The 25054-nt window shown below is 36.5% G+C and overlaps 2 protein-coding genes across 12 annotated transcripts in view; one reads left to right on the forward strand and one right to left on the reverse strand.

The window, feature by feature from the left end:
- TASOR (transcription activation suppressor) overlaps positions 1-23611 on the forward strand; it is a 51562-nt gene extending 27951 nt beyond the window's left edge. For 2 of the 5 annotated variants that reach the window (XM_010817696.4, XM_059879584.1), the window contains exons 12-24: positions 724-796; positions 887-958; positions 2290-2991; positions 6485-6891; positions 7335-7476; positions 9187-9246; positions 12788-13722; positions 16496-16618; positions 17332-17491; positions 17936-18044; positions 19245-19423; positions 19598-19762; positions 20568-23611. In XM_010817696.4, coding sequence (XP_010815998.1) covers positions 724-796; positions 887-958; positions 2290-2991; positions 6485-6891; positions 7335-7476; positions 9187-9246; positions 12788-13722; positions 16496-16618; positions 17332-17491; positions 17936-18044; positions 19245-19423; positions 19598-19762; positions 20568-21100 — 3660 coding nt within the window. In that variant the 3' untranslated portion in view covers positions 21101-23611. Of the gene's footprint in view, positions 1-723; positions 797-886; positions 959-2289; positions 2992-6484; positions 6892-7334; positions 7477-9186; positions 9247-12787; positions 13723-16495; positions 16619-17331; positions 17492-17935; positions 18045-19244; positions 19424-19597; positions 19763-20290 lie in introns of all 5 variants that reach the window. The other 3 variants (XM_005222766.5, XM_005222765.5, NM_001205393.2) reach the window with 3 other exon arrangements.
- The window catches only part of CCDC66 (coiled-coil domain containing 66), a 39669-nt gene continuing 36792 nt past the window's right edge, over positions 22178-25054 (reverse strand). For 5 of the 7 annotated variants that reach the window (XM_059879774.1, XM_059879773.1, XM_024982881.2 and 2 more), the window contains 4 exons: positions 24987-25027; positions 24163-24404; positions 23788-23906; positions 22285-22554 (listed from right to left, as the gene is read on the reverse strand). In XM_059879774.1, coding sequence (XP_059735757.1) covers positions 22468-22554; positions 23788-23906; positions 24163-24404; positions 24987-25027 — 489 coding nt within the window. In that variant the 3' untranslated portion in view covers positions 22285-22467. Of the gene's footprint in view, positions 22555-23787; positions 23907-24162; positions 24405-24986; positions 25028-25054 lie in introns of those variants that run through there. The other 2 variants (NM_001192819.2, XM_010817749.4) reach the window with 2 other exon arrangements.

Below are 25054 nucleotides of genomic sequence, written 5' to 3' on the forward strand. Positions count from 1 at the left end.
AAATGTCTTTCCCACAATCTTAGGCTGTTGGCAATGTACCCATCCTTTGAACTCCACCTGCCATATACTCTAAATATGTTTTCCCTTTCTGTGCTTTGTAAAACTTTTGGAGACCTTTCCTGTCTAATTATTGATATTTCTTGTGTTACTTTCACCACCCAGTTATAAACTCCTTTTGATCAAGGATCTTGTGCTGCTTGTTTCTCACGTTATCTCTGGTAAGGCAGGATTACTTTACATGTGAAAGATGTTCATTACATACGTGAAGAAAGAGATTATAGCAACACTTCGCATTTGAAGTTAGCCTGAGCTCTTGAAAGGCAGCATTTGGTCCTGCTTGTTTCGTATCTCTGACATGTAGCACACCACCTTGGCAATTTTTAACATGGCTTCTGAATTGCTGAGGAAAATATTTGAAGTTTTAGTTTTTGTTTGATTCTTTTAGTTTCAAGGAAAAATGAGCAAGTTGATTTAACAGTTACTTAGAATTCTTTCAGTAATATTTTCTCATTAAAACTGTGAAAACTTAAGGAATTCTTAATTAGTTGGAATCTGGTCCACAGAGAATTGGTAGGGTTTTTATCTAAATCAGTAGCAGTACTTTTCCTTAAAAAGATAAAAACTTTTTACTTTCCTTACAGTTAGTAGGAACTGCTTGCTATGTTTCTGCCTTCTGGTGAATAATAAAGCAAATTCAACTTCTTCTTCCTTCTAAAAATGCAGGTTCTTGTTAAACCTTTGGGAGACCGAGGATACCTTTTTCTTCTCTCTCCTTATCAAATGGTTCCTCCATATGGTAGGTGGTCTCTTTAATTTTTTCTGGTTTTCCTTTAACTTTTTCAAAGTTAACACATATTGCTAATGAATTTCTCTTGTTTTTTTTTAGAACATCAAACTGCTAAGCCTCGAGTTTTACATGCTTTGTTTCTATTTCAAGAACCTAGAGGAATAGTTCCTTGTAAGTTCATTGGCTATCTAAATCTAGTTACATATAGATAACTGCATTTTAGTGCAAATTTTCAGGTAACTTGGTAAGCATTTTGACTTTCTTATACCATGTTTTGGGAAATAATGGAGATATTAAGAGGTATTAACCATATAAAACAAATTATATGGCTTTTTTTTTTCTTTTTCTATGAAAAATTATTTTGGTTTTTATCGGTGTTTTCACTAAACATTGATTGAAATTGTTACAGTAATATAGCTTAGGTTTTCAGGGTTTCTATTTTAAGTTTTTTTTTAAGCTTAGTTCATTTTTGCATTCAAATTTTAGTAACGTTAAGTGCGTCATGCACTAGCTTACGTATTGAACCATTCAAAATTAATAAGAATCTTCACACTATTTTAGGGAAATTTTTCTAGTCACCATTTCTAAGAATGAACTTTAATGCAAAAGTGAGATTCATGGGAATTTCCTGGCAGTTGACTTGTCAGGACTCTTTCTCTCCCGAGAACCCGGATTCAGTCTCTAATAGGGGACCCAAGATCCTTCAAGACCTGGGGCATGGCAAACAAAAAAAGAGAGATTCTCTATTGTAGCAGTGCAGCGCCTGCCTATCTGCTTATGGGGATAGAGTTCATGTGAAGTTAAGTCTGTTAACATTAAAACAGGAAGGAATGACATCATAGTCTTTCTAGGAGCCTCAGATTTTGCCCCTTTTCCCTGTTTCTCCTTATATTTTGCTTGCCACTAGTTGATGCCTAGGGACATGACAAGGATCTTCAGTGGGCAGGTGTGCTTCCCTTTAAAAATAATATTCCGTAATTTTCATGTTTTAGTTTCTTATTGGCCCATTTTATGCTCCTGGGCTTAGAGGCATGCTATTTGTGTATTCTTATATGACATACATGTATTAGGATACATATTCCTGATAGCTCAGTTGGTAAATAATCCACCTGCCATGCAGGAGACCCCGATTCGATTCCTGGGTCGGAAAGATCCCCTGGAGAAGAGATAGGCTACCTACTCCAGTGTTCTTGGGCTTCCCTTGTGGTTAGGCTCCTAAAAGAACCCACCCGCAATGTGGGAGACCTGGGTTTGATTCCCTGGAGAAGGGAAAGGCTGCCCACTCAGTATTCTGGCCTAGAGAATTCCAAGGACTATATATAGTCCATGGGGTTGCAAAGAGTCAGACATGACTGAGTGACTTTCACTTTTCATTAGGGTATATATTGGTTTGGTCCACCTTTAATGTATGAGTGTCATTACACTGCTTTGACAAAATGTAGACCTGTACTTGTCTAGTTTCTTGATTACTAACATGGTTTGCTTTTTTTGTTTGTTTACAGCACAAAAAGGTTCAACCAGTGCAGTACCTCAGGAAAAACATGAGAGCATGTCAGATGTGTTAAAAATAACTCAATTTTTACAATTTGCTTTGATTCAGTGTCGAAAGGAATTCAAAAATATAAATACTATAAATTTTCATTCTGTTGTTGAGAAGTATGTAAGTGAATTTTTTAAGAGAGGTTTTGGTTCAGGTAAACGAGAGTTTATCATGTTTCCGTATGATTCACGATTAGATGATAAAAAATTCTTATATTCAGCTCCAAAAAATAAATCCCATATTGATAATTGTTTGCACACCTATATTTTTCGACCTGAAATGTATCAGTTACCTATTTATAAATTAAAAGAGCTATTTGAAGAAAATAGAAAACTTCAACAGTTTAGTCCACTTTCAGATTATGAGGGCCAAGAAGAAGAAATGAATGGTACAAAAATGAAATTTGGAAAACGAAATAACTCAAGGGGTGAAACTATTTTATCTGGAAAGCAGAAGTCATCTCATTCTTTGGATTATGATAAGGACAGAGTCAAAGAATTGATTAATTTAATTCAGTGTAAGAAAAAAAACGTGGGTGGGGACTCAGACACAGAAGATATGAGAAGCAAAACTGTCTTGAAGAGGAAGCTTGAGGATCTACCTGAAAATACGAGAAAGCTTGCCAAAACCAGTAATTTATCTGAAAATTGCCATCTGTATGAAGGTAAAATACCAGAATTGCCTTTATATAGTGTAAAAGTAACAACCAAAAACATAGTTAAGTAGTTCTATCTTTTCTCCTCATAACAAGAGTTTGCAAATTATAGGTTGAGAGCCAATCCAGCCAGTCCCCTGTTTTTCTAAAGGATATTTTATAGGAATACAGCCTTACCTATTTGTTTATGTGTATTTAGCTGTTTTTACACCATAATGGCACAATTGAGACAGATTGTATGGTCCACAAAGGCTAAAATACTTACTCTCTGATCCTTTACAGAAAGTATTTGCCAGCTCTCGTGTTCGTATGTCAGATTTCTGAATTGTGTCACTTGAGGCTAAAATAAGAAAATAAAGTATGTTCAGCTATCACCTTCCTAACTGGAGCTGCTTCCCTTTAATATTTCTTTACTTTTATAATTGGAAAGGTACAAAATTGAATATTGAGTTCTTTTAGAATGTTGATTAATGAAAAGAGCCTTCTGAGCTTTAAAATTTCTTAGATGTACACTCTTTTTCCTACCCTAGGAGTCCACTAATTTGTTTGGGTTTTTATTTTTTCTAGTTTTCTTGTTTTTAGGTGACAGAAAGAGACAAATTCTTCTTAAGTGTTTCAGTATTGCTAGTAGTTTAAAGGATCTTTTCATCTAGATTTTTAACACTGCTAGTCTATAGGCATGAAATATGTCCCTTTGCATTCAGTATATTTTGTACTGCTGCTGTTTTTGTTAATTACAGTAGATCTGACTGTCCTCCTGTTTCTTACTAAGCAGCTTTACTCATGTGTTTTCTAATTCAGCATGTCTCAGAACTGACTGGTTAGTGCCCTTATTATATTGTTCTCTAATCAGTCTCTGCAACCTCAGTTACTTTTCACTCCTCTGTTCTGGCACTATTCAGTTTAAGATTAAATGATTTAAATTTAAATTGATTAAAATGAAATAGAATTTCATTTCCTGTATTATATACCAGCTACATTTCACCAGCCACACTGCTGCTCTGAACAGCACAGGTAGAGGACATTTCATCACTGCAGAAAGTTCTATTTGACAGTGCTCTTCTTTTCAGTAACTTTCAGGGTTTTTTCTTCACTTGATCTGTTTTCTCTTTCCAGCGTTTCATCCTTGACTCTGTACTAGGTGGCCTTCCTTGCTTCTAACGCTAATTTCTGTATCATGTTCTTCTCAGTATTGTTTTACTAATTTGCGAACCAACTCAGCTTTCAAGGCTTTGTTATAGCCTGGCCATGTCCAGTCTGAGTAGCCCTGTTTCCCACTCTCCCCAGCAGGCACATAATGGTCAGCCTGGTACTTCTTTCTTTTCCCACAAAGCATCTTTCATTTCTTTCAAGCCTTGTGTCTTTGAAATTGCAATCCCTCCTTAGCTTTCTGGCTGTGTGCCTTGATACTTTTCATCTCTTTTCCCTTCTCCTGGATTTCTGCTGTTCTGAGCCTGATGGTGTTTACTGATCCATACTATCATGTACTGTTGACTTCTATCTTGAGAGTTAAGTGCTTACTGTTTGCTAGCTGCTTTATGTGTATAGACTTAGTTCTTGATTGGTAGATATTATTATCCTTATTTTACAGGTAAAGAAAACCATCTTAGAAGTTAAATAATTTTATCTAAAGTTATGTAGTTCACTGATCCATGTTTGAAGTCACTTTCGACCGACTGTTAAGCATCATTCCTATTTCCTAGCACTGAACACGTAATGGGCAAGATAGTTAACATTTGGCACCATTTTAGCGGATAAGTGGCTAATTTGTAGACGTGAAGAAATACTTGCGGGCGGAAATCGGGCCTTATCAAAAATTAAAATGGTGGGAAAGCCATGCTAGTTATAGTGGACCAACTGAGAAACAGGGAAGAGAGGGGCTGGGGAAACGGATAGAATGGTTAAGGCAGAACTAGTGACATCAGACGGGCATGGCTAGGTGTTCCTCACTTGTGTTCATTTACAGTCATTTTTCACACTTTATTTCTGATTCTGAAAGTAAAGATTTAAAAGTTGGATTCTGACTTTTAAAATATGCTAGTCTTAATTTGGTGGTGAGCTTACTTTATTTTTTAAAATTTTATTTATTTGTTTATTTTTGTTTCTCTATTTTTGGATGCGCTGGTCTTTCATTGCCGTGTTCAGGCTTTCTCTAGTTGCGAAAGCAGGGGCTGCTCTAGTTGCAGTGTGGGCCTTCTTGCTGTGGTGGAGCTCAGGCCCAGGCGCATGGCTTCAGTAGGTGCAGCGCGCAAGCTCTGTAGTTGGGGCATATGGGCTTAGTTTCTCCATGGCGCGTGGGATCTTCCCAGACCAGGTATCAAGCATGTGTCTGCTGCTTTGGCAGGCGGATTCTTATCCACTGTGCCACCAGGGAAGTCCCCCACTCACTTTATTAAGAGATGGCCTTCTGTTTCCCCTATCCCCTCTAATATCAACTTGTTAAAGTATGATTTACATACAGTGTACTCATTTTAAGTGCACACTTTGATCAGTTTTTTATAGCTGTTGTTACTGCCACTCCAATATATAGGATATTCTCATTATCTCCAAACATTGCCTTATCTTTCTTTGAATTTGTCTCTTTGCACTCCATTGCTGGTCTGCTTTCTGTCTCTCTAGATTATTTTACCTTCTCTTTAATTTCGTATAATTAGGTACAGTATGTACCCTGTTTCTAAATTTGGGGGACTGTGGTATATTATGCACTACCTAAATTGCAACATCCACCCTAGCTTTACCCTCCTTAAGTATTAAAGCACATGACTTTCTGAATGTCTACTGTCTTTACAAGTTTTTAAATATATCGGTGGTGCATATAACCCGCATTTATACTTGCTTGAAGCCATGTCTGATATGTTTTCTCTCCTAATACTTTTTGTTCTTACTGCAAGATTGGTGTAGATTTCTTTGGGATGATTTTGCATCTCTTAATACCTCAGCTTTGTTATGATTTAAGTAATCTAGTCATTTAAGATAAAGTTTAGGTTATAAGGTTAGTACAAAATGTTACTGGAGAGATCAAAATCAAAGTCATGGGTTTTTGTTATTTCTTTAGAACATTTAAGTGTATTCTGCATACCCTTCTTGAACACTTTGCAAAACAGTAAGGATAGGTATTTTTCTGTTGTCAAGTATCTCGTTGATTTTTAGGATTTTGGTGGTAGAGTTTAAGGTAACTACAGTATAGTTATTTATATGTATTATCCACATTACCAATATGATATCTGAGCTCATTTCTTAATAGAATTTTCAAGATATGATGACAATAAACTTCATTTAATGGGAATTTTTACCTGTGTGCAAAATTTTAGAATCAATCATGTTTGGAAAGTAAGGGGTGGATATACTTGTAAACTCACAGCAGGTGATTTGATTGAGTTCTTGCCTATAAATGTCAAATTATAATTAAATTTTAGGTGTATGTATCTGTATATATTTATTTTTTTTAAAAATTTATGCTTGGCTTCCAAACTGTAAGAGATGGCTTTCTTCTTCCCTTCAGAGTCCCCACAGCCTGTTGGCTCACTTGGGCATGAAGCTGACTTGAGACGGCAGCAGCAGGATACCTCTAACTCTGGCGTTGCTGACATCCATAGGCTGTTTAATTGGCTGTCAGAAACACTAGCAAATGCACGTCATTCTGATGCATCCCTGACAGACACAGTCAACAAGGCCTTAGGATTGAGCTCTGATGTTGCCTACGAAGAGATGAGGCAAAAGCATGAGTATGACTTGAGCTCTACCCTGGATAAGAAAGAATATGAGCAGCCTACTGGTGCAAAAATCGAAAACGCACGTTTTAAGGATACTCAGAGCCCGTTGCTAGACGTTGATCCATCATCTTTAAAGTATCCTGTTGGTGTTTCTACCAACGAAGTAGGCACTGACCATAAATTCCATTTGAAAGAAGTAAGCCTCTATCATCGGATTATCTTTGTTTGCTTTTGTGAATATTTATGTGAAAGGGAGCATGTGGGTGTGCTTGTTTTTCTTTTTCACAAAGACATGATACACATTTCAGTAATAGTGTCTGTGCCAGATAGTATTTGTAAGTTATTCCTTGTTACAAAGAGATGAATGCAAGTGTTTTTCTTGCTGCTGCCCATACAGTCTAAGATGTACCATTGTGATAAAAAGTCACAGCAGGACAACTTGTTTTGTCAGGAGCTGGTTGAAAGTGCTAGTCATTCACTTGTATTTGAGATGAGAGTATAATGCCTTTATCATGTTAATTTTACTCATTTGTAATGTTTAGATTGAGGTTTGAGCATTTGCTGTGAAAAAAGGTGTTCGTTCTTGACTTTAAAATTAGTTGAAAAGAAAGGTATTGAATCTGTACTCTTAATTTTTAGGATCCAAATTTAATTAGCATGAATAATTTTGAAGATTGCAGTTTGTGTCCTACTATTTCCATTGAACATGGATTCCATAGACAATCTAAGTCAAATAATGTTGAAGAGACTGAGATACATTGGAAACTGATTCCAATTACAGGTAAGAACAAGTGCACTGGAACTTAGGTTTGCTTGGTTTTACTTAGGGAGTAGTTTTCTGAAGGGTTTCATCTGGGAAATTCTTGGGGCTTATTTGGCTCTGATATCTTCAGTGTCTTATTTTGAGCAATGTGATATTCATCATTGAGTGTTGCTGTGTTCTTGGTCAGTATCTGCAAAAGAGCCTATTGAAAAGAGAAAGATTTAAAATATACTTTCTCTATCGAGTTGAACGTGCAACTTGCAAATGAAAATTGTTGGCAGAAATTGGGTTTCTAATAAGGTGAGGTAGCTACAGGGGTCAATGAGAGTCTTTGGGCAGCCAATTAAATGCTGTCTTTGCAAATTATTAAACTTCAAAAACTATCATCTAAGAAGTGTTCATGTTAAGGTTCATCTTTTAGAATGAAGTGAATAAACAGTTCTTGCTTAATATTGGGTTATTTTCAAGAAATTGGATCATTGTGGAGAATGCCCTGAAATGATTGAATGTAAATATCCCTAGAAAGCTTATAGAACCTTACAAAGCTTATAGTGGGGCAAAAATAGTTTGTGAGCATGCTACTACTACTAAGTCACTTCAATCGTGTCCTACTCTGTGTGACCCCATAGACGGCAGCCCACCAGGCTTCCCCGTCCCTGGGATTCTCCAGGCAAGAACACTGGAGTGGGTTGCCATTTCCTTCTACAGTGCATGAAAGTGAAAAGTGAAAGTGAAGTCACTTAGTCGCGTCCGACTTTTAGCGACCCCATGGACTGTAGCCCACCAGGCTCCTCCATCCATGGGAGTTTCCAGGCAAGAGTACTGGAGTGGGGTGCCATTGCCTTCTCCGTGTGAGCATGCTAAGTCGCTTCATTTATGTCCAACTCTTTGAGACCCTATGGATTGTAGCCCAGCAGGGTCCCAGGCAAGAATACTGAAATAGGTTGCCACGCCTTCCTGTAGGGGATCTTCCCCACCCAGGGATTGAACCCGTGTCTCTTACATCTCCTGCATTGGCAGGCGGGTTCTTTATCACTAGTTTAGCAGATATTGAAAGATCATTTTGCAGTGTTCTAATTTCTCTATGCAAACACATAAACACACCCACACATACAGATACTGTTAGTATTCCAAGTTCTTATTCATCTTTGTTAGCTAAGCATTTGGGGAAATATGTCCAGGGCACATGTATTCCATTCCTTGATCTGTATTTAACCTTTAAAAAGAAAAACAAAAACCAGTTTTTGCTTGAAAGCAGACTGGCTTATGACCTAAAAGCTACTGAGACCTCCAAGGACTCTGAAGAATTTCTAAAAACTTGATGAGTTTCTGTGGGCTTCAGCACCTTTATCTACTTGATACCTTATTAGAGAGGCACAAGGCCCAGAAGTGATAGTAGAGCAGCAGCTGGAGAAGTTGGTTTGAATTGGGCAAACTGAATAAGGAAGTAGTCTGTACAAGGTGCTTATCCTAACTTTAATCATTTAGACACCTTCATAGTTGGTTTCAGAGTCATTTGAAGGCACAGCATCTAGGTGTCGATACTCCATCATCACCTGAAGGGAAAAGAAAGCAACTTCCCATTTCTTAATGACCCTTCAGGATTATTTTAGGTGCACGAAGGAATACTTGGATTTATTAGCATTTGGGGTTATTGGAAGGGTGCTTTGAAAGGTTGTCACCAGTATCTGAAGAGAGTGTACAATTCTAATGGTTGCTTTCCCTCAGGGGGGAATGCCAGAAGCCCAGAAGACCAGCTGGGAAAACATGGTGAGAAACAAGCAGCAGGTGAGAAGGCTCTCTTTGCTTTTCGTCGATGTGCCCTTCAGAATTGCTACTGTAGTTCTGGTTATCTGTCAGGAGGGCGTCAGTTTAAGTCTGTTAATTACAGAAAATTTGGACACTATTTATTGTATTTAAAATATTCATTCATTTATATAAAATATTCTTATATAAAGAATATATTCAAGGGAGTCACTGAATATTCACAGATTAAATTTTTTTCACCTACAGTAGGTTCTGTCTGATATAAGGACTTGGAAAGACCAGAATATTTTTCTTAATCCACTTCTACAGAAGCAGTCTTCAAGTTTCTCTTAAATTAAAAAAAATATGAGGAGGTGAGGCCATTGTATCTTTTAGGTACATTATTCCTAGTCTTAAATTTCTTTGACTGAATTCTTCTTCTATTTGTAAAACTAATTTCTACAGATAGTAAGAGAAGCATGTACATATATTACTGATTCGCTTGTTGTATAGTAGGTGCCTGGAAGACAGTCTCTTTTGTCTGAACTCAGTTCAGTATCTTGGCAGCTGGCCACAGGCTGACTCTTCTTGCTTGGAATTTGGTCTGGATTTTTTTTGTTTCTGTTTCATTTGATCTTACTCTTTCAGAAACCTTGTGTTGTTTTTTCTGTTTGGAAGAAGAGCTAAGTTACTTTAATTTTAGTAGATCTTTGTGGTTATTCTTGTCTTTGAGGGTGGAAAAAAAAAAAGACTGAATTAATAGTTTTCTTCAAGATCTTTTTTTCCTCCTAGGAAAAGACGATTGCAGGTGTGGGGGGCAGAAAATGGGAAGAATAGATACATGACATAAAGGAAAATGCATAAATCTTTACAGCTGATGAAGTTTTACATATGTAAACACTTAGGTGACTGCCTCCCAAATCAGTATGTAGAAATTTTCAGTACCCCAGAAGGCTTCCTTCTGCATCCTCCCGGTCAGTATTCTCCCTGCCCCAAACAATAACCATTAATGTTCCTTCTTTCAGCATAGATTAGTTTGACCTGCTCTTGAATTTAAGGTAGATGGAACCTACACTCTTTTGGTTTTGGCCCTTTTACACAGCTTTATGTCTGGGACTCATCTATATTTTGCTTCTATCAGTAATTCTTTTTTATTGGGAGAAGTCAGTATTTTGTTTATGTCTCAGAATGATCCATCCGCATCTGCAGTCTTTATTTGGCATACCATCTTCATATTTTGCTGTTAAAAGTATAAAAATCCAAATGATGTTACCTTTAGCAAACTCACTGCTGTCCTTGCACCTAGAAGCCACAGTGCCACAACGCTTGAATGAGAGTCAGTAGGAAACGTGCTGTTAGGATATTGACGTGTATTTCTTTTAAATCATTTATGAAGAATTTTTAAAATAATGAAATTTTCGATCTTAATAAAAATAGGGAATCTGTACAAAATAGATGTTGATCATTTGCAGTTTCAAAAGGGAATTTGGTTTAGTTTTTGAATATGGAAAATTCCCCAAATGAATTTAAGTTATAATTCAATTTTAAAACGTTTCTTTTATCCATGGCCCTTTAAGAATAAGCTTCTTGGTCTTAACTATAGCAGAAAACTCCGGGAGAATGTATTTCAAGTATTTTTAATAGTAAACCATTCAGAAGCCTTTTTTTTTCCTTCAGAAGTTTTTAAATGTCCTCCCTAACTGATTTGTTTCATGAGATGCAATTAAATTTTTTTATTTCACTAAATCAGATATTTGACATGGTACATGTCAAAGAAGTACAAAAATACTTCAAAAAATGTCTTCCAGCCCTGGGCCACACATGTAGTTTCATCCAATCAATCAACGTTAGTTACAGACTTATTTGTTGTTTGCTGCACTGCACAGCTTGTGGGATCTGGACTTCTCTGACTAGGGAGGGATCCGATCTGGCAGTAAGAGTCCTAACCACTGGATCACCAAGGGGTTCCTTGTTACATTTTCTTAAGTATCCATCCTGACATTTCATATGTCCACTAAACGCCATACTGCAGATTTAAGAAATGTGTTCAGAATTCCTATGGAACTTGAATTTTTTTCTGGTGTTCAGTTTCATACAGTTGTGATTCTGAACTGGTACACTAGGTATTTTGTTCCCCTTCCCTTTTACCTACAGACCTCCTGAATGGTCTTCATATCCTGCTGACAGGTGCCTTTGCAGTACTTAATGGGTGCAGTGATTCATGGTAACCACTGGGGTTGGTAGAGAAATGTCATAAACTAAATGCTGAGCTGTTTAAACTAAGTGCTGAGCTGTTTAAACATTTACAAAAGTGTGAATGTGGGGGAAATCAAAACTGAGTTTTATATAGAGAAAGTTACACTGCTATACCTGGGTATAAACTTTAATAGGGATTCCACTATATCTTAAAAGTACTACAGTTTTGAAAACTAAAACTGTGTGTGGACTTTCTGGTCTAGATGTAACATTTTATATACTGTAGTAGCAATTTGTTAGGGAATATTGGCTAAGATTTAAGAAAAATTAGTAATATTTTGAAAGATAAAATTATGTAATAGGAACTTGAATACAGAAATAACAAAACTTTGTCTTTACTGAAATAAAGTTTTACTACAAATTGCTGTAAACATATTTTCCCCTTGTTTTTTACAGAGAGATTTAGGGTGCCTGTTTTGAAATGCAGTTTCAAAAACATACTGTGGTTGAATTTAGGATTTGTGAGGGGAAGAATTTAGGATTTATGTTCTTATGGATTGAGCTAGTTGTCAAGAATCAAAAATTATAATTCCATTAGCATTAGCTAGCTTAATGATCTCCTCATCTCAAATGGGGAAATAGCTATTATGATTTCTCTTGGAATTATTTCCAAGCAAAATTTAAAAAGTGCTATCAAAAAGCATTACTGTTAATGCAGCTATGAAATATGTTCTCTTCCTGTATTATTGAGCCTTTCTTGCCCTGATAAGTCGCTAACATTGTAGCAAATCCACTATGCAACCCCATAGGTAAACAGCCCTATATATGAGAGCAAATATGAAAACGGATAAAATTATCCTAGATCCTGAATGCAACTTATTCTCACAGCATTTCAGCTTGATGTTCTTTGACTTGCCTTACACTCAAAAGTTTTCATATTAAGAAGGTGTTACCACAGTAGTGGGCATTACTTCACAAAGATTATAGGGGTTGAACAAGCTGTTGCAACTATTCTGATTAAAACATGTCTGTTAGAGTCAGGTGTATGGAAAGGTAGGGAAGCAGAAGTAAGTAAATGAGTTAATGTGTAGTGATGTTAAATTGGCATTTGTTTGATTACTTCAAAAGTAATCAAAGAAAGTAACATTCAGACTTGTCATTTAAGCTACTGAAATACAAAAAGCAGCCATAAAATAAGGGCACATAGGTGATAGGATCATACCATTATTTGAGATTTTTACTCCACTTTTCAATACATAGTTTGTTCTAAATATATAGTTGACCTGGCCTTTCCCCCCCCCCTTATTTATGAGTTTGTATTTTCAGATGAGATTAATTTCAGATTAATATTGGATTGCATTTGTAATAATAAACTCTTCCTGTATAGGTATGAAATCACCAGAAGAACAGCTGGTGTGTCTGCCACCACAGGAGGCCTTTCCTAATGACCCCCGGGTAATAAGTAGACAGAGAAGCTCTGATTACCAGTTTCCATCCTCTCCATTTACAGACACACTGAAGGGCACCACTGAGGAGGACGTGTTGGCAGGTCAGGTGGTGGCAGTGGAGGAGCAGTGTGTGCCAGCACCAGAGCCGCCCGCAGCGAGCGAGACCACAGAGAGGACAGTGCTAGGAGAGTACAATCTCTTTTCTAGGAAGATAGAAGAGATTCTGAAGCAAAAGAATGTTTCATATGTCAGTAGAATTTCCACACCTATCTTTTCAACGCAAGAGAAGATGAAACGGCTTTCCGAGTTCATATATTCTAAGACTTCTAAAGCTGGTGTGCAGGAGTTTGTAGATGGCTTGCATGAGAAACTGAATAGTATTATTATCAAAGCATCAGCCAAGAGTGGGAATTTGCCACCAGTCAGTCTTAATGATTCTTGTCCTAAGATAGCACTGAGTCCTCTGGCAAGGCATGTCATTCCAGTTTCTTCAGGCGACTTCAACAGTAAACACCGTCCTGAACTACTTGGTAGTGACCCTTTGAAAGATGCCAGCTCTCATGAGCAGCATTCCGCTTCAGCTTTGGGTTTAACTGAAGTAGCGGTGAACCAGCCATATCAAGCCACAGAGCCAATGGTGACTTCTGATCATACTGTACCTGGTGACACTGCCCGGGAACCAGTAGAAAAAGAAACAGCAAAATCACCCAATGATGTAAACATTTCTGCCCAGCCAGCTCTTTCAAATTTTATAAGCCAGTTAGAACCTGAAGTATTTAACAGTTTGGTTAAAATCATGAAAGATGTCCAGAAAAATACTGTGAAATTTTATATTCATGAAGAAGAAGAGAGTGTGCTCTGTAAAGAAATAAAGGTAACTAAATGAGAAGGTAATCATAATGCTATCTAAACTTGTGTTGTTGAGTCTGACCTCTATAAAATGGATTTTTTGTTTTTTTAAATGCTGACCATATTATTTTTTATAACTGAATGCAGAGTGGAGTCAAAGACTAGTAAGTTCAACTAAGTTCAGAACCTATGATCTATACATCTTAGAATTTTGAATCTTATTTTGCATAGTGTCACTTTAAAGACCAACTGCATACATATTGCCATACCTTTACAGTATTGATTCAGAGATTTTAAATGTTTCTTGGGTTTTTTAACAAAGCAGAGGGAGAGATGCAGAGAAATGAAGTTGTCACTGTTTACCTCATGGCGTTTTATCAGTCAGATAGAAAACCAAAACCATCCGGGATGACCTAATGACGGTGTCTTTTGGTGTTTATTGATGTCCTGGTCATGCCAGGGTTCCCTGTAGCCCTTATTGATCAAAAAACATAATTCTGAAAAACGTACCCAATTGTGAAAGATTCTTTATTGCAGGGAATCGTTTTTGTACTCAACCTGTGGAGTGGACTAGCATTTCAGGCAGTTGATTTAAAAAAAAAAAAAAATACACAGAGACAGATAAAATTCATAACACATGGGACAATTATATTAGTGGTTAACTAGTGATTAAATAGTAATAGTAGTTAGCCAATTAGTATTCACTAAACTGTATAGCATTTTAACTCCTTAAGGGAATGCTTTGTTTGTGTCATTGTTTCTGTGAAAGTCGCTCAGTCATGTCCGATTCTTTGCAACTGCGTGGACTGTATAGTCCATGGAATTGTCCAGTGCAACTGCATGGACTGTATAGTCCATGGAATTGTCCAGGCCAGAACACTGGAATGGGTAGTCGTTCCCTTCTTCAGGCGATCTTCCCAACCCAGGGATCAAACTCAGGTCTCCCGCGTTGCAGGCGGATTCTTTACCAGCTGAGCCGCAAGGGAAGCAAGCCCTAGTTTTCCTTAGTAAGGGAATGCCTTAGTTTTTTAAATATGCCTGCTCTCGTTTATGCAATTTACTTACCATGATGAGCTTCTGCTTTTTTAGTTAGAGGAAGCAGAAGGGACTGTAAGTGACTTACAGCCCAGAGTGCCTCAGAAACTCCATGCTTTGACACTCCGTGAGCCTTTGTCAGTTTGGGGATCTCTGATGTTGGCATACTTGGCATGATTGCTCAGGGGAAGGTGAAGAGCATGGAAGTGGAGGCAGCCAAGTGCTCAGCATGTTGCCTTTACTCATTCCATGTAGTTCCTTGGGAAGATGAAACCAGATTTTTCAGGAATTTCTTGGTTGCATATTTGCCCTGTATGTTGAAGCATTGAGCTTCTCCACATTTTTTCACCCCCAGCAACATGTTTGCACGTCTTTGGGGGCATCACTGCACGTTGGCGTGGAGCTCAATGAGAGTGGGTCTGGCACGGTTCCCAGTGCGCTCAGCGTAACTCCCATCTCCCACTGTATTTTAAAGATTGTAAGACACTTAAAATAAATGTGTTTACTTATGAATGGTGGTTTTAATCATTATGGCTTAGAGTAAATAATATTTGTTATTTATTTTATATAGAAGAGAAAAAGGATGTTTATTTTAAAAATAAAAGGAAATTAGACCAGAATTTAACTCTTTTAATTAATACCCATTAGAAATTTTGCAAAATGTTAGAGTATGAATAAATAAATGAATAAAATAAATAATAAAATTTATTATTATAAAGTTTTAAACTTCCTGAATATTTATGGAACCAAAATGATTTGTTGCTTTATGAGTTATACTCTTATATAAAACAAACTTGCATCTAAAGCTTCTTAGTGTAAACAGACCAAAAATTATAAGCTGCTCTATTAAGACACTTACTTCCTTTTTCATACCTTGACGGTAAGCTGCTCTGGGCTCTCTCCAGAGGCTTTAGCGGCTAGAGTGAAATGAAACAACATAGATGCTTCAGGGCTACAGAAACAACTTCTGTGGGTGTGACACTTGGAGGCAGCTCTTAAAAACTGGTAGGGGCAAGCTTGGTTCAGATTTATGGTTATCTAACCAGCCTTGCCAACCATGAGAAAATTAATCTTCTCCTGCGTCTGAAATGAGGAATGTGACCTTCAGAATCCTGCCTTTTGCTTCAGGGTTCAGGATTCCCCCAGCAAGCAGAGAGAGCGCTGCCGGGACTGCTTACCTTGTGTCCTTTGAGGTAGTTCTGTGTCACCAGCATGGTAGGAGGCGTTATTGGGAGAGTCTGTTTTGTTTGAAGGTGTAGACTTGACAGGCAGGGCTAATTAATATGAAGTACCACTGTACATATTGAAGCTCTGTATGAATGATCTTGGGGTGGTTGTGAATTAGCTTCAGCAGTTGGAAAAATGCTTTGTTACTTTGAAGGAATGTACTGGTAACTGCTGCAGAAAATCAAGGGCCTGCTTTAAAAGGAAGGGAAAATGGAAGGGAGGGAGTGGTTGCCCAGAATAAGTACTAAGTTAAAAACTGGGCTAATCCATTCTTTCCGTTCTGTTACCCCAGCTGGCATTTACTTGGCTTTGACTGCATAGGATTTGTAATGCTGTGATTGTGACCGTGAAAGCTCTGAGCTTCAGAGTCTTCTCTAAGAGTGGCCTTGATCTCTGAGGGCCCTGGTGTAAAGGTCATCATTAATTATAGTCCAGTAGTAGTTAAATATAACCAGTTTATCTTGCATTTCTGGTGTTAAATGGATGTTTGCAAGAAGACTTTCAAATGTTGATTTAGTGTTTTTTCTTTTCAACAGGAGTATCTTATCAAATTAGGCAATACAGAGTGTCACCCAGAACAGTTTTTGGAAAGAAGATCAAAATTAGATAAACTATTGATTATTATTCAAAATGAAGACATTGCAGGTTTCATTCACAAGGTAGACTATTCCACTGAATTCCTTACTTTGGTTGTAAAAAATCTCTACTGTCTTTGAGACTGAAGCTGTTGGTTTTTAAAATATTAAGTTTTAAAGGAGATAAATCCTCGCGCTTGGGACATCTAGGACCTGCACTGTGCTCTGTGAATTGACTTGTGGGATTCCTGTTTGCACCTCTGCAAAATCTTCAATTGTGGCCTATCCCATATCTTCCCTATTGCTTAGTCAAGAGTAAGAACATTGACTCCTTGAATGCCAAGGGTCTGCTGACTCTGTTGTTACCACCTTCATTCATATGTCCTTGGAAAACCTGTTTATACCTGCTGTTTGCCAAACCAGTTTCCCTGCCCCTCGGGTTTGGGGGTGCCCCATCTAGTCTTAGGAGCCTATGTCAAGCACCACTGCTCTCTGAAGTCTTTCGTGACTGTTCCAGGCTCTTGCCTCATTTGAATTCTCAGTACTCGCAGGGCAGGACAAGTTAGCATTCATCATTCTGAATGATGAATTTCCAGGTCTGTTATAAGTGCCTCTTCCTTAGAGTGTTCTGTCAACATAGATGCCCAGTATATTTGGAAAAAATGTAAATATTTTTGCATTTGACTTTTCAGAGGCAACACCCTAGCTAGTTAGTACAGGTGAGCCACAGTACGTTTCTTGTACATTTCACAGTTTAGTCTATCCTTATTTCTATTTTTATTTTTGTATTTAAATAGGTACCTTGTTTGGTGACGTTAAAGAAGCTCCCTTGTGTTAGTTTTGCTGGTGTTGATAGTCTGGATGATGTTAAAAATCATACATACAATGAATTATTTGTATCTGGAGGTTTTATTGTTTCTGATGAATCCATTCTAAATCCAGAAGTAATCACAATTGGTAAGATTTATTCTCTTAAGCATGTAACCTCTGTCTTCTCTGGTTTTTCTCATAAGTGGCCCACTCGTACTTTTTTCATGTATTGTCCATTCTGCCAGCCAGGTAATTTCCACCATTTTTTGGAATGTTTATTACTACACATTTCTTTGCCATTCTTTTACTCTGTGAATAACTTCCTCTAAATCTGGCATAAAGCAGGGCTCTCTGCACCTGCTTCACTTAGATTACTTTTGGTTTTTGTTAACTTGTTTTTTTGTGTGTAGATTTTATTTTATTAGATCTTAGAGAGATTGCTAGATCTGTCTCCCTTTGAGGGGAGAAAAAAGAAAATACTACATAGGAAAGTAGGTGTTCCTATGTAATACCAGCAAACATGTTTTCCATAATTCAGTTGTGGAGTGACTTATTTATTGAATTTAAAATAAACTTCATTATCTCTAACAGAGAACCTTAAAAATTTTTTGACATTCCTTGAAGAACTTAGTACTCCAGAAGGAAAATGGCAATGGAAAGTCCACTGTAAATTTCAGAAAAAACTAAAGGAACTAGGCAGGTAAGGTTAGAAAAATAACTATATTGGTTGTTGACTTTAACATTTTGTTCACAGAATTTTGTTCTCTATGTTTATAGATGATAGATGCTGCTTGGTTGTCATAGGTATCTTTTACCAGCCAAAATGGTATTCTTATTTATGTAGAGGTTTGCCAAAGTTCTAGATAGGTGTATGACCTTTGCCATTTGGGTTTAGAATTATAAAATGAGATAATCAGCATTTTTTTTTTTTAATGAAACTGTATATATGCCAAGGAACTGTATATATGCTAGATCAGGTCCTATCCCAGTTACTCTAATAATACTACACATGAGACAAGGATTATTTTTGACATAAGGGGTTCTATGATTAGTTCATAAATTTGTGTAAATAAGTGATTTCTAACATGTCCAGAAGTCACTTCTCAAAGTGTGATTCTTGGAATAGTAACTAGTCCCTTGAGAGGCTCTGCAAATGATTGTTGTCATCAGATGACTGCTAGAGTCCATGGAATGTCCTTCCTTACACAGTTAAGGGTCTGAGAAACTGTGGATAAGGATACTGTTTACGTTCTGTCAGTCAGCATTTCCAAAACATAGGCCAAACAACTTTTTTTTTCTTCTTGTACCTGTTGAAGTTCCATGGCACATAATTAGGGAAATTCAGGCCTAAATAATTTTAAATTTTCATTGAATTTGATTTTTTAAAAACATCAAATCATGTGAAGTGTAGGCATTGGGCAAGTCTTTTATAACAGATACCAACACTGAGGCCCAAAGGTATAACCTGTTCAAATTAATACCCTCATCTTCTGACAACAGCCAGTAATTTCTGCCACAGGTTGCCTTGTGTCCGGAGGTAGAGATAGCTTAGAGCCATGTTCTTTTGGAAGGAAAGATTTATATCTTTCTGTCCTTTACGCCTTTCATTACATTTCTAAATTAGTGAAGCTGAAGAGAAGTGAAGTTTATTTAGTAAGTTGAGATTTTTGTCTGAACTGAGTAACTGGTCTTCAGGCTTTGGACCCAGAGAAAGCCTTTAACCATGGGATTGCACAGTTTCTACTCAACTCAGAAGCACCCATACATCAGGCAGTGAGCTAGGCAGTGTGGTTGTGATCAGTTGCCTCTATTGAGAAATTATGCTGTTAATTTCAAGCGAAAACATCCATACTAAATTTTAGAGATGCAGAACAGATACTGAACCTACTTAATTTCACAGATTGAATGCTAAAGCTCTAAGTCTGCTGACACTACTGAATGTCTATCAGAAGAAACATCTGGTTGAAATTTTGTCGTACCACAATTGTGATTCACAAACTCGAAATGCTCCAGAATTGGATTGCCTTATCAGACTTCAGGCTCAGAACATACAGCACCGACACATAGTCTTTTTAACAGGTAAAGCAAATGCTCTTAAGTTTTCTACTATGAATACAGGAATGTGGATGAAAGGATTTTGTGGTACTGTGTGGGGTGTTTATGAAAATGTGGAGGAGGGTTTTTTGAGGGCTGCGGACAGGCATTATAATATTTTCAAGTGTTTTATATTCAACATTTTTTTCCCCCAAATAGAAAAGAGTATCAAGATGATTTCTAGTTATACTGATAATGGAATAGTGGTTGCAACTGCTGAAGACTTCATGCAAAACTTTAAAAACCTTGTGGGCTATCACAACTCAATCACAGAAGAAAACCTTCCATTGCTTGGTGCTAATGAGAATCTTGAGTCACAGTCAGGTAACTTTTCAGTAGTTTTCATTTTCTTTAAGGTAGACAGAAAAAGAATGGTTTTGTTTTGATTTCATATAATGAAAACTTATTTTGAAACTGCTCACCTCAGTGTAAACAGCTTCAGGGGAAGTGTTTCAAGGCGTTTATCATTCTTTTACTTAGAATATACAAAAATCTCATTTATTATACTGTAGTCTGTGTAAGCTGTTAATGGTAGACTGCATACTATACTTATATAGAGTAAGCATTTTCTTTGGAGGTAATGTAAGTATTACTGGCTTCTGTTGTGATTTAAAGCAGTTTAATGATAAAGTAGTAGAGATATCCATAGCTTTAGTCTTTTGTGAGATGGCCTCTGCTTTGGTTCCAGGTTTTATGTAAAATGAAAGATGTACTTTTTGTTTTCGAGGAAAAGCAGAGATGATCGAACATTTGATAGAGCTAACCAGTTTAGTAGTAATCCAGTGAAGCTAGATGTCAGAATTTTTATTTTATATTTGTCTTGTCAAATACTGAATTACCGTATAACTTTAGATGCTGTTTTGACATTAACCCCTTTGGAGCTGGGAGTTGGGATTTCCCAACATTAAACGTGAACACATTTCGCAGAAGCTTTTAGCATCGGATTATCTGGACATTCACACCTAGTGTGAGTGTTGTGACTAAGTGAACTTGTGGCAGAAGACCAAGCTTTAAGGGATTGTGGACTTGCAGACCCTGACGCGTTATATTGTGTGAGTAGTGTATAATTTTAAAACTTAAACAAATTGTGTATTTCAATAGAGGAGGACTTTTTGTTTTTTAAATGTAGCTCTTATAGAAAACGATGAAAAGGATGAAGAGGATATGTCTCTGGATTCAGGGGATGAAATCTCACAAATAGAAGTATGCAGCAATTTTCATTCAGAAATATTGGAGAAAGAGACCAAAGGATCACGTGGAACAGATCAAAAAAACAATATTCAAATTGAGTTGCAATCGTCTCTTGACTTGCAAAAAAGTTTATTAGAAGATGAGACTTATCAAATTGATTCTGCAGAGAGAGCTTCTATTGATAGAGTATGCTCTGAAGGAGAGAACAGTAATTCAGCTGAACAAGATTCATATAGCAGCTTTCAGGTTTATCACAGTCGATTAAATATGTCCCATCAGTTTAGTCATTTTAATGTTCTCACTCATCAGACATTTTTGGGCACACCGTATGCCCTTTCATCAAGTCAGACTCAAGAAAGTGAAAATGACTTTTTATCTGCTTATACTCAAAGCTTGGATAGAGAGAACTCTCCATCTCCATTAAGTTGGTGGAAAAGTGATTCTTGCAGGCCGTTTTCAAAAGAGAAATAATTACAGTAATTTTTAAAAATAGGTTGTTATGGACTTTTTCTGTTTCTTAAAAGTGAATTAACAATTTATATTTCTTTAAACAAAAGGTTTTTCCTTTCTCATTTTTCCCCCTCTTATTTAAATCATGATGGCCTGTAACAGTTGAAGCCTCTGAAAATTGAAATAAATATATATATTTTTAACATATATTGTACTTGAATTATCTCATGTTGGCACTTCTAAGTTTTACACTTTATATGTCATCTGTACTTTGGCTTCAAATTGAAGCTTGTTTTATATATAAAACTAGGATATTTGCAAAAGGATAGTGCACAGTAGTGGCTTTACTTTTCTTCCTCTAATGTCAGATTATCCCAAATACTTTTGCTGAAATGATGTATCAACTATTGTATTTATTTAAGCTTTTGTATAGTGTTTTTACACAGGTATAAGCCAGTGATGTTAATAAATATTTACAGGATTTTGGCTCGATACCTCAGGATTTATCGAACAAAGCAATTTCATTAGGTTATAAAACTATGTACTTAGGACTTAATACCAGGCAGCATTATTTTTTATCTTTAGACTTAACCATGTAATTTTGCCTGTTACTAAAATTTTGGTCAAGCTTTTATTTTTTTCAGTGCTTGTGTGGTCCTTAGACTTAACCAAATTCAGTTTCATATTTCAAAAGATAGGTTTCTGTTACTACAGGCAGTTACAGTTTGAAACCAACTTTGCTACAGGTTTTTAAATTGTTAGAAAAAAATATATGTATATTTTTCAGGTGGTATGTAAGCACTTAAGTGCTGTACCAAAGTACATGGTGGAGATAAAAATTTTGAATCCACATGTACTGGTTAAAAAAAATGCTTCTTCATTACTAATACAAACTTGTAGACGTTTTTAAAAACTATAGTTTCTACAATAAAAGTCATCAAAGGACTTAAAAAAACTTCCTCATAAGCCTAAGCTGAATCTGGGCTATTTTAGTAATGTTGGGACATCAGACCTCCCTTTGGCCACTAAAAGAACTGTAGGTCCTACTCTTCAAACTCTTTTTATAGACTATAATAGATACGTGGTGTTTCAATTAGTAAGCCTACATGTAAAGTGTGGAAGAACATTATCTGTAAACTCCAGGCTGTGTTAAGGTAAGTAGATACATACCCACATTGTGACAGAGCAGGTAACTTTTTCTTAACTGAGCTTTTATGAAACTGTTTTATTGTTTTAAATACATAATATACATACACAGCATTTTTCTACATAATGTACAAGTTTTAAATAAGCATTTAAAAAATAAATTTAGGCTACTTGTAAAAACAGTTAAGCAACAACCACATTTTATAATTTGGAACACAAATGAAGGATTTAATTTTCTACATTTAAAATGAAGAACTAAAATTCTCTTCTTGATTTGCAGCTAAAGGCATGAGATTAGTTTCCAACTCCCTTTGCTTCTGGAGAAGGCCCTGAAATCACATTGATTTGTTAGTAAGGTGTGCAAATTAACCCTATTCTATATTTACTTTCAAAACATGTTTTCAATTTTTATACCAGACTTTCTCACTCGGATACTGTACTTACTATATATAGCTATTATAGATTTGTAAGACTGTCTTCATATTTTTAGCATAAAACCAATATGGATGGCTTTCCTTAAAGAGGTGCCACCCCCCCTTACCTTTTCCTCAAATGTCTTAAAAAGATCCTGAGTCTCCCTTAACATCCAGTGTATATGTTGACTGCATTAACCTTAGTGGCTGGCACAAGGCCCTGCTGAAATACGACATGGTCACTATACAGGTGAAGGTGTATGTGTATTACATTCTTTCTCTTAACCTCACAACTTTTGTCTCCTCTAAGCTAGACTATGCTTGTCATTTTGAAAGGTAATATAAGTAAAATATGTGTGAATTTCCAAGCTTGAGTTACAAAACTCAGTCTAGGTGTAACCAATGCTAACGTGTAAAAAAGCTAAAGGATTCTTGATAATCCTGTATTAGTGGGGGTGATTTTCTAGCTTTATAGAAAAAAAATTGTTAACACTTGAATCAACAAGTTTATACAGAGGCATTTGTAAATGACTGGACATGGAAAAAGTACTCCTAAAACTACAGTTTGTTTTGGAAAAGTATACTGTGAATCAAAACTAACTGCAAACACAGTTTTGTATGTCATTCTTTTTTAAAGCACAGCAACAGGTGTTTGTTTCAAGGCTACCTGATAGAGAAAAGTTATAGACTTAAATATTGGAATTTTTACCTGAGCAAGGTAATGAGTCACAGTTGGTCTGGGAGAAAAAGTCTGGTAAGACGATACATGTAATTTCACACTGAGTATATAGTGCTCTTTGGGTCTTACATCAATGCTCTGTTCTAAACACAGCCAACACATGCATTTTAAAAAATTTGTGAACTGCATTACTAAGAATTAAACCACAACTGTACTTGTTTTCGGGCCTTATTGATCATGCTTTGCCATTTCAAATGTATGCATTTTCATTCAATAAAGTTGTTTTAATACTCATGTCTCATGATTTCATGCTAGAAAGAAATACTCTTAGAGATGGCAATGTGAATCAAATAGAAGAAAAGAGGTGACCTAAGTCATGTAATCATCAATCTGGCTTAAGTAACTGCTTAGCCATTCTAACACTCCTCCACCAGAATATGGTCACACCTACACTTTTGAAAGGCTCATACCTGTCTCAGATCTGATAGTCCCTTAAGGATTGCTTGTTGTCGATCCCTGTTTTTCACCAAGTTAGGATTAAGAAGTGGGTCCCTGAGATGGTCAGAGGCAAACAGCTCTTGTTCTCGGTCTGAGGTGAGACAGGATGTAAATGACAAAAATCAAATACATTTTTGATACTATGAAATAGCCCTATGCTATAATTTTCTAGGGATTCATTAATTTATATCCTAGGAAAGCACCAATTTAAGTAATACATATTCAATACAAAATTTTACAGTTGACTCCAAAAGAGTGAAATCCTACCCCTCCTGGGGTAAAACTTATTAGTATTACTCAAATACTAATTTGGATTTTGAATTTAGGGTGGGGATACATTTACTTACCATGTGCATTTTGGTACTGAGGATTCTGAGTTACAGGCCTAGACAATGGTGCATCTGGATCCAGGTAATAGACCTCCTTGGTTCGGACATACGGAATAAAATGAAATGGATCAGAAATCCCAGGTGATAATTCTGTTTGACTATGTCCCGATATCAGATTCTCTCTTTCATAATTACTATTTTTTAGTGTCTGAGTTTGTTGCGTTCTGCTTTTCACTGCCGGAAATGGTGGCGACTGAGACCTGTATTTTCCCAAAACACAATAAAGGACTTAAAGCATTAATCAACTATTGTGTCTTTTATTTTAGATTAAGCATTTTCTATTCTTCAGTCACTTTTCAGTTTATTCTAAATGTACTTATAACATCTTAGGGAACACTGTGTGTAAAAGGCTTGAGTTTTATGATAATTTTTCCTAAAATAAGCCAATAAAATGGGATTAATTTGGGAGTTATTACCACTTCCTGAGGATATACATATACAGACACACTTTAGAACAGGGAGAAAACTTAAATGTAACAACTTATGCCACCTGAAGTAAACTTGCTATTAGAGCCACATTCAGAGACAACTCTAAACCAGATGGTTCATACCCAAAAGCAGAGAATAAAAATCTAATGATTCTAAATTTACCATTGGTTATTTTCTATTGCTAACCAGTCATTTCCCTCTCCTCTCAATCCAAGGAGAATGTCTATTCCACTGTTGACATCTGGAAAATCAACACTTTAAATCTGGAGCTAATAGAAAATGTCACATTCCTGCTTAGGCTGACCGTTATATCACATAAAAAGCGCTAAGTAGCAATGAAAACCATAACATACCTTTCCCTGCTAAAACAATTAGTTCTCAGAGGTTCTTCTTCCTATATGATGGATATACAAATGTAGAA

The sequence above is a fragment of the Bos taurus genome, chromosome 22 (genome assembly GCF_002263795.3).
Source record: "Bos taurus isolate L1 Dominette 01449 registration number 42190680 breed Hereford chromosome 22, ARS-UCD2.0, whole genome shotgun sequence".
Taxonomy (NCBI): domain Eukaryota; kingdom Metazoa; phylum Chordata; class Mammalia; order Artiodactyla; family Bovidae; genus Bos; species Bos taurus.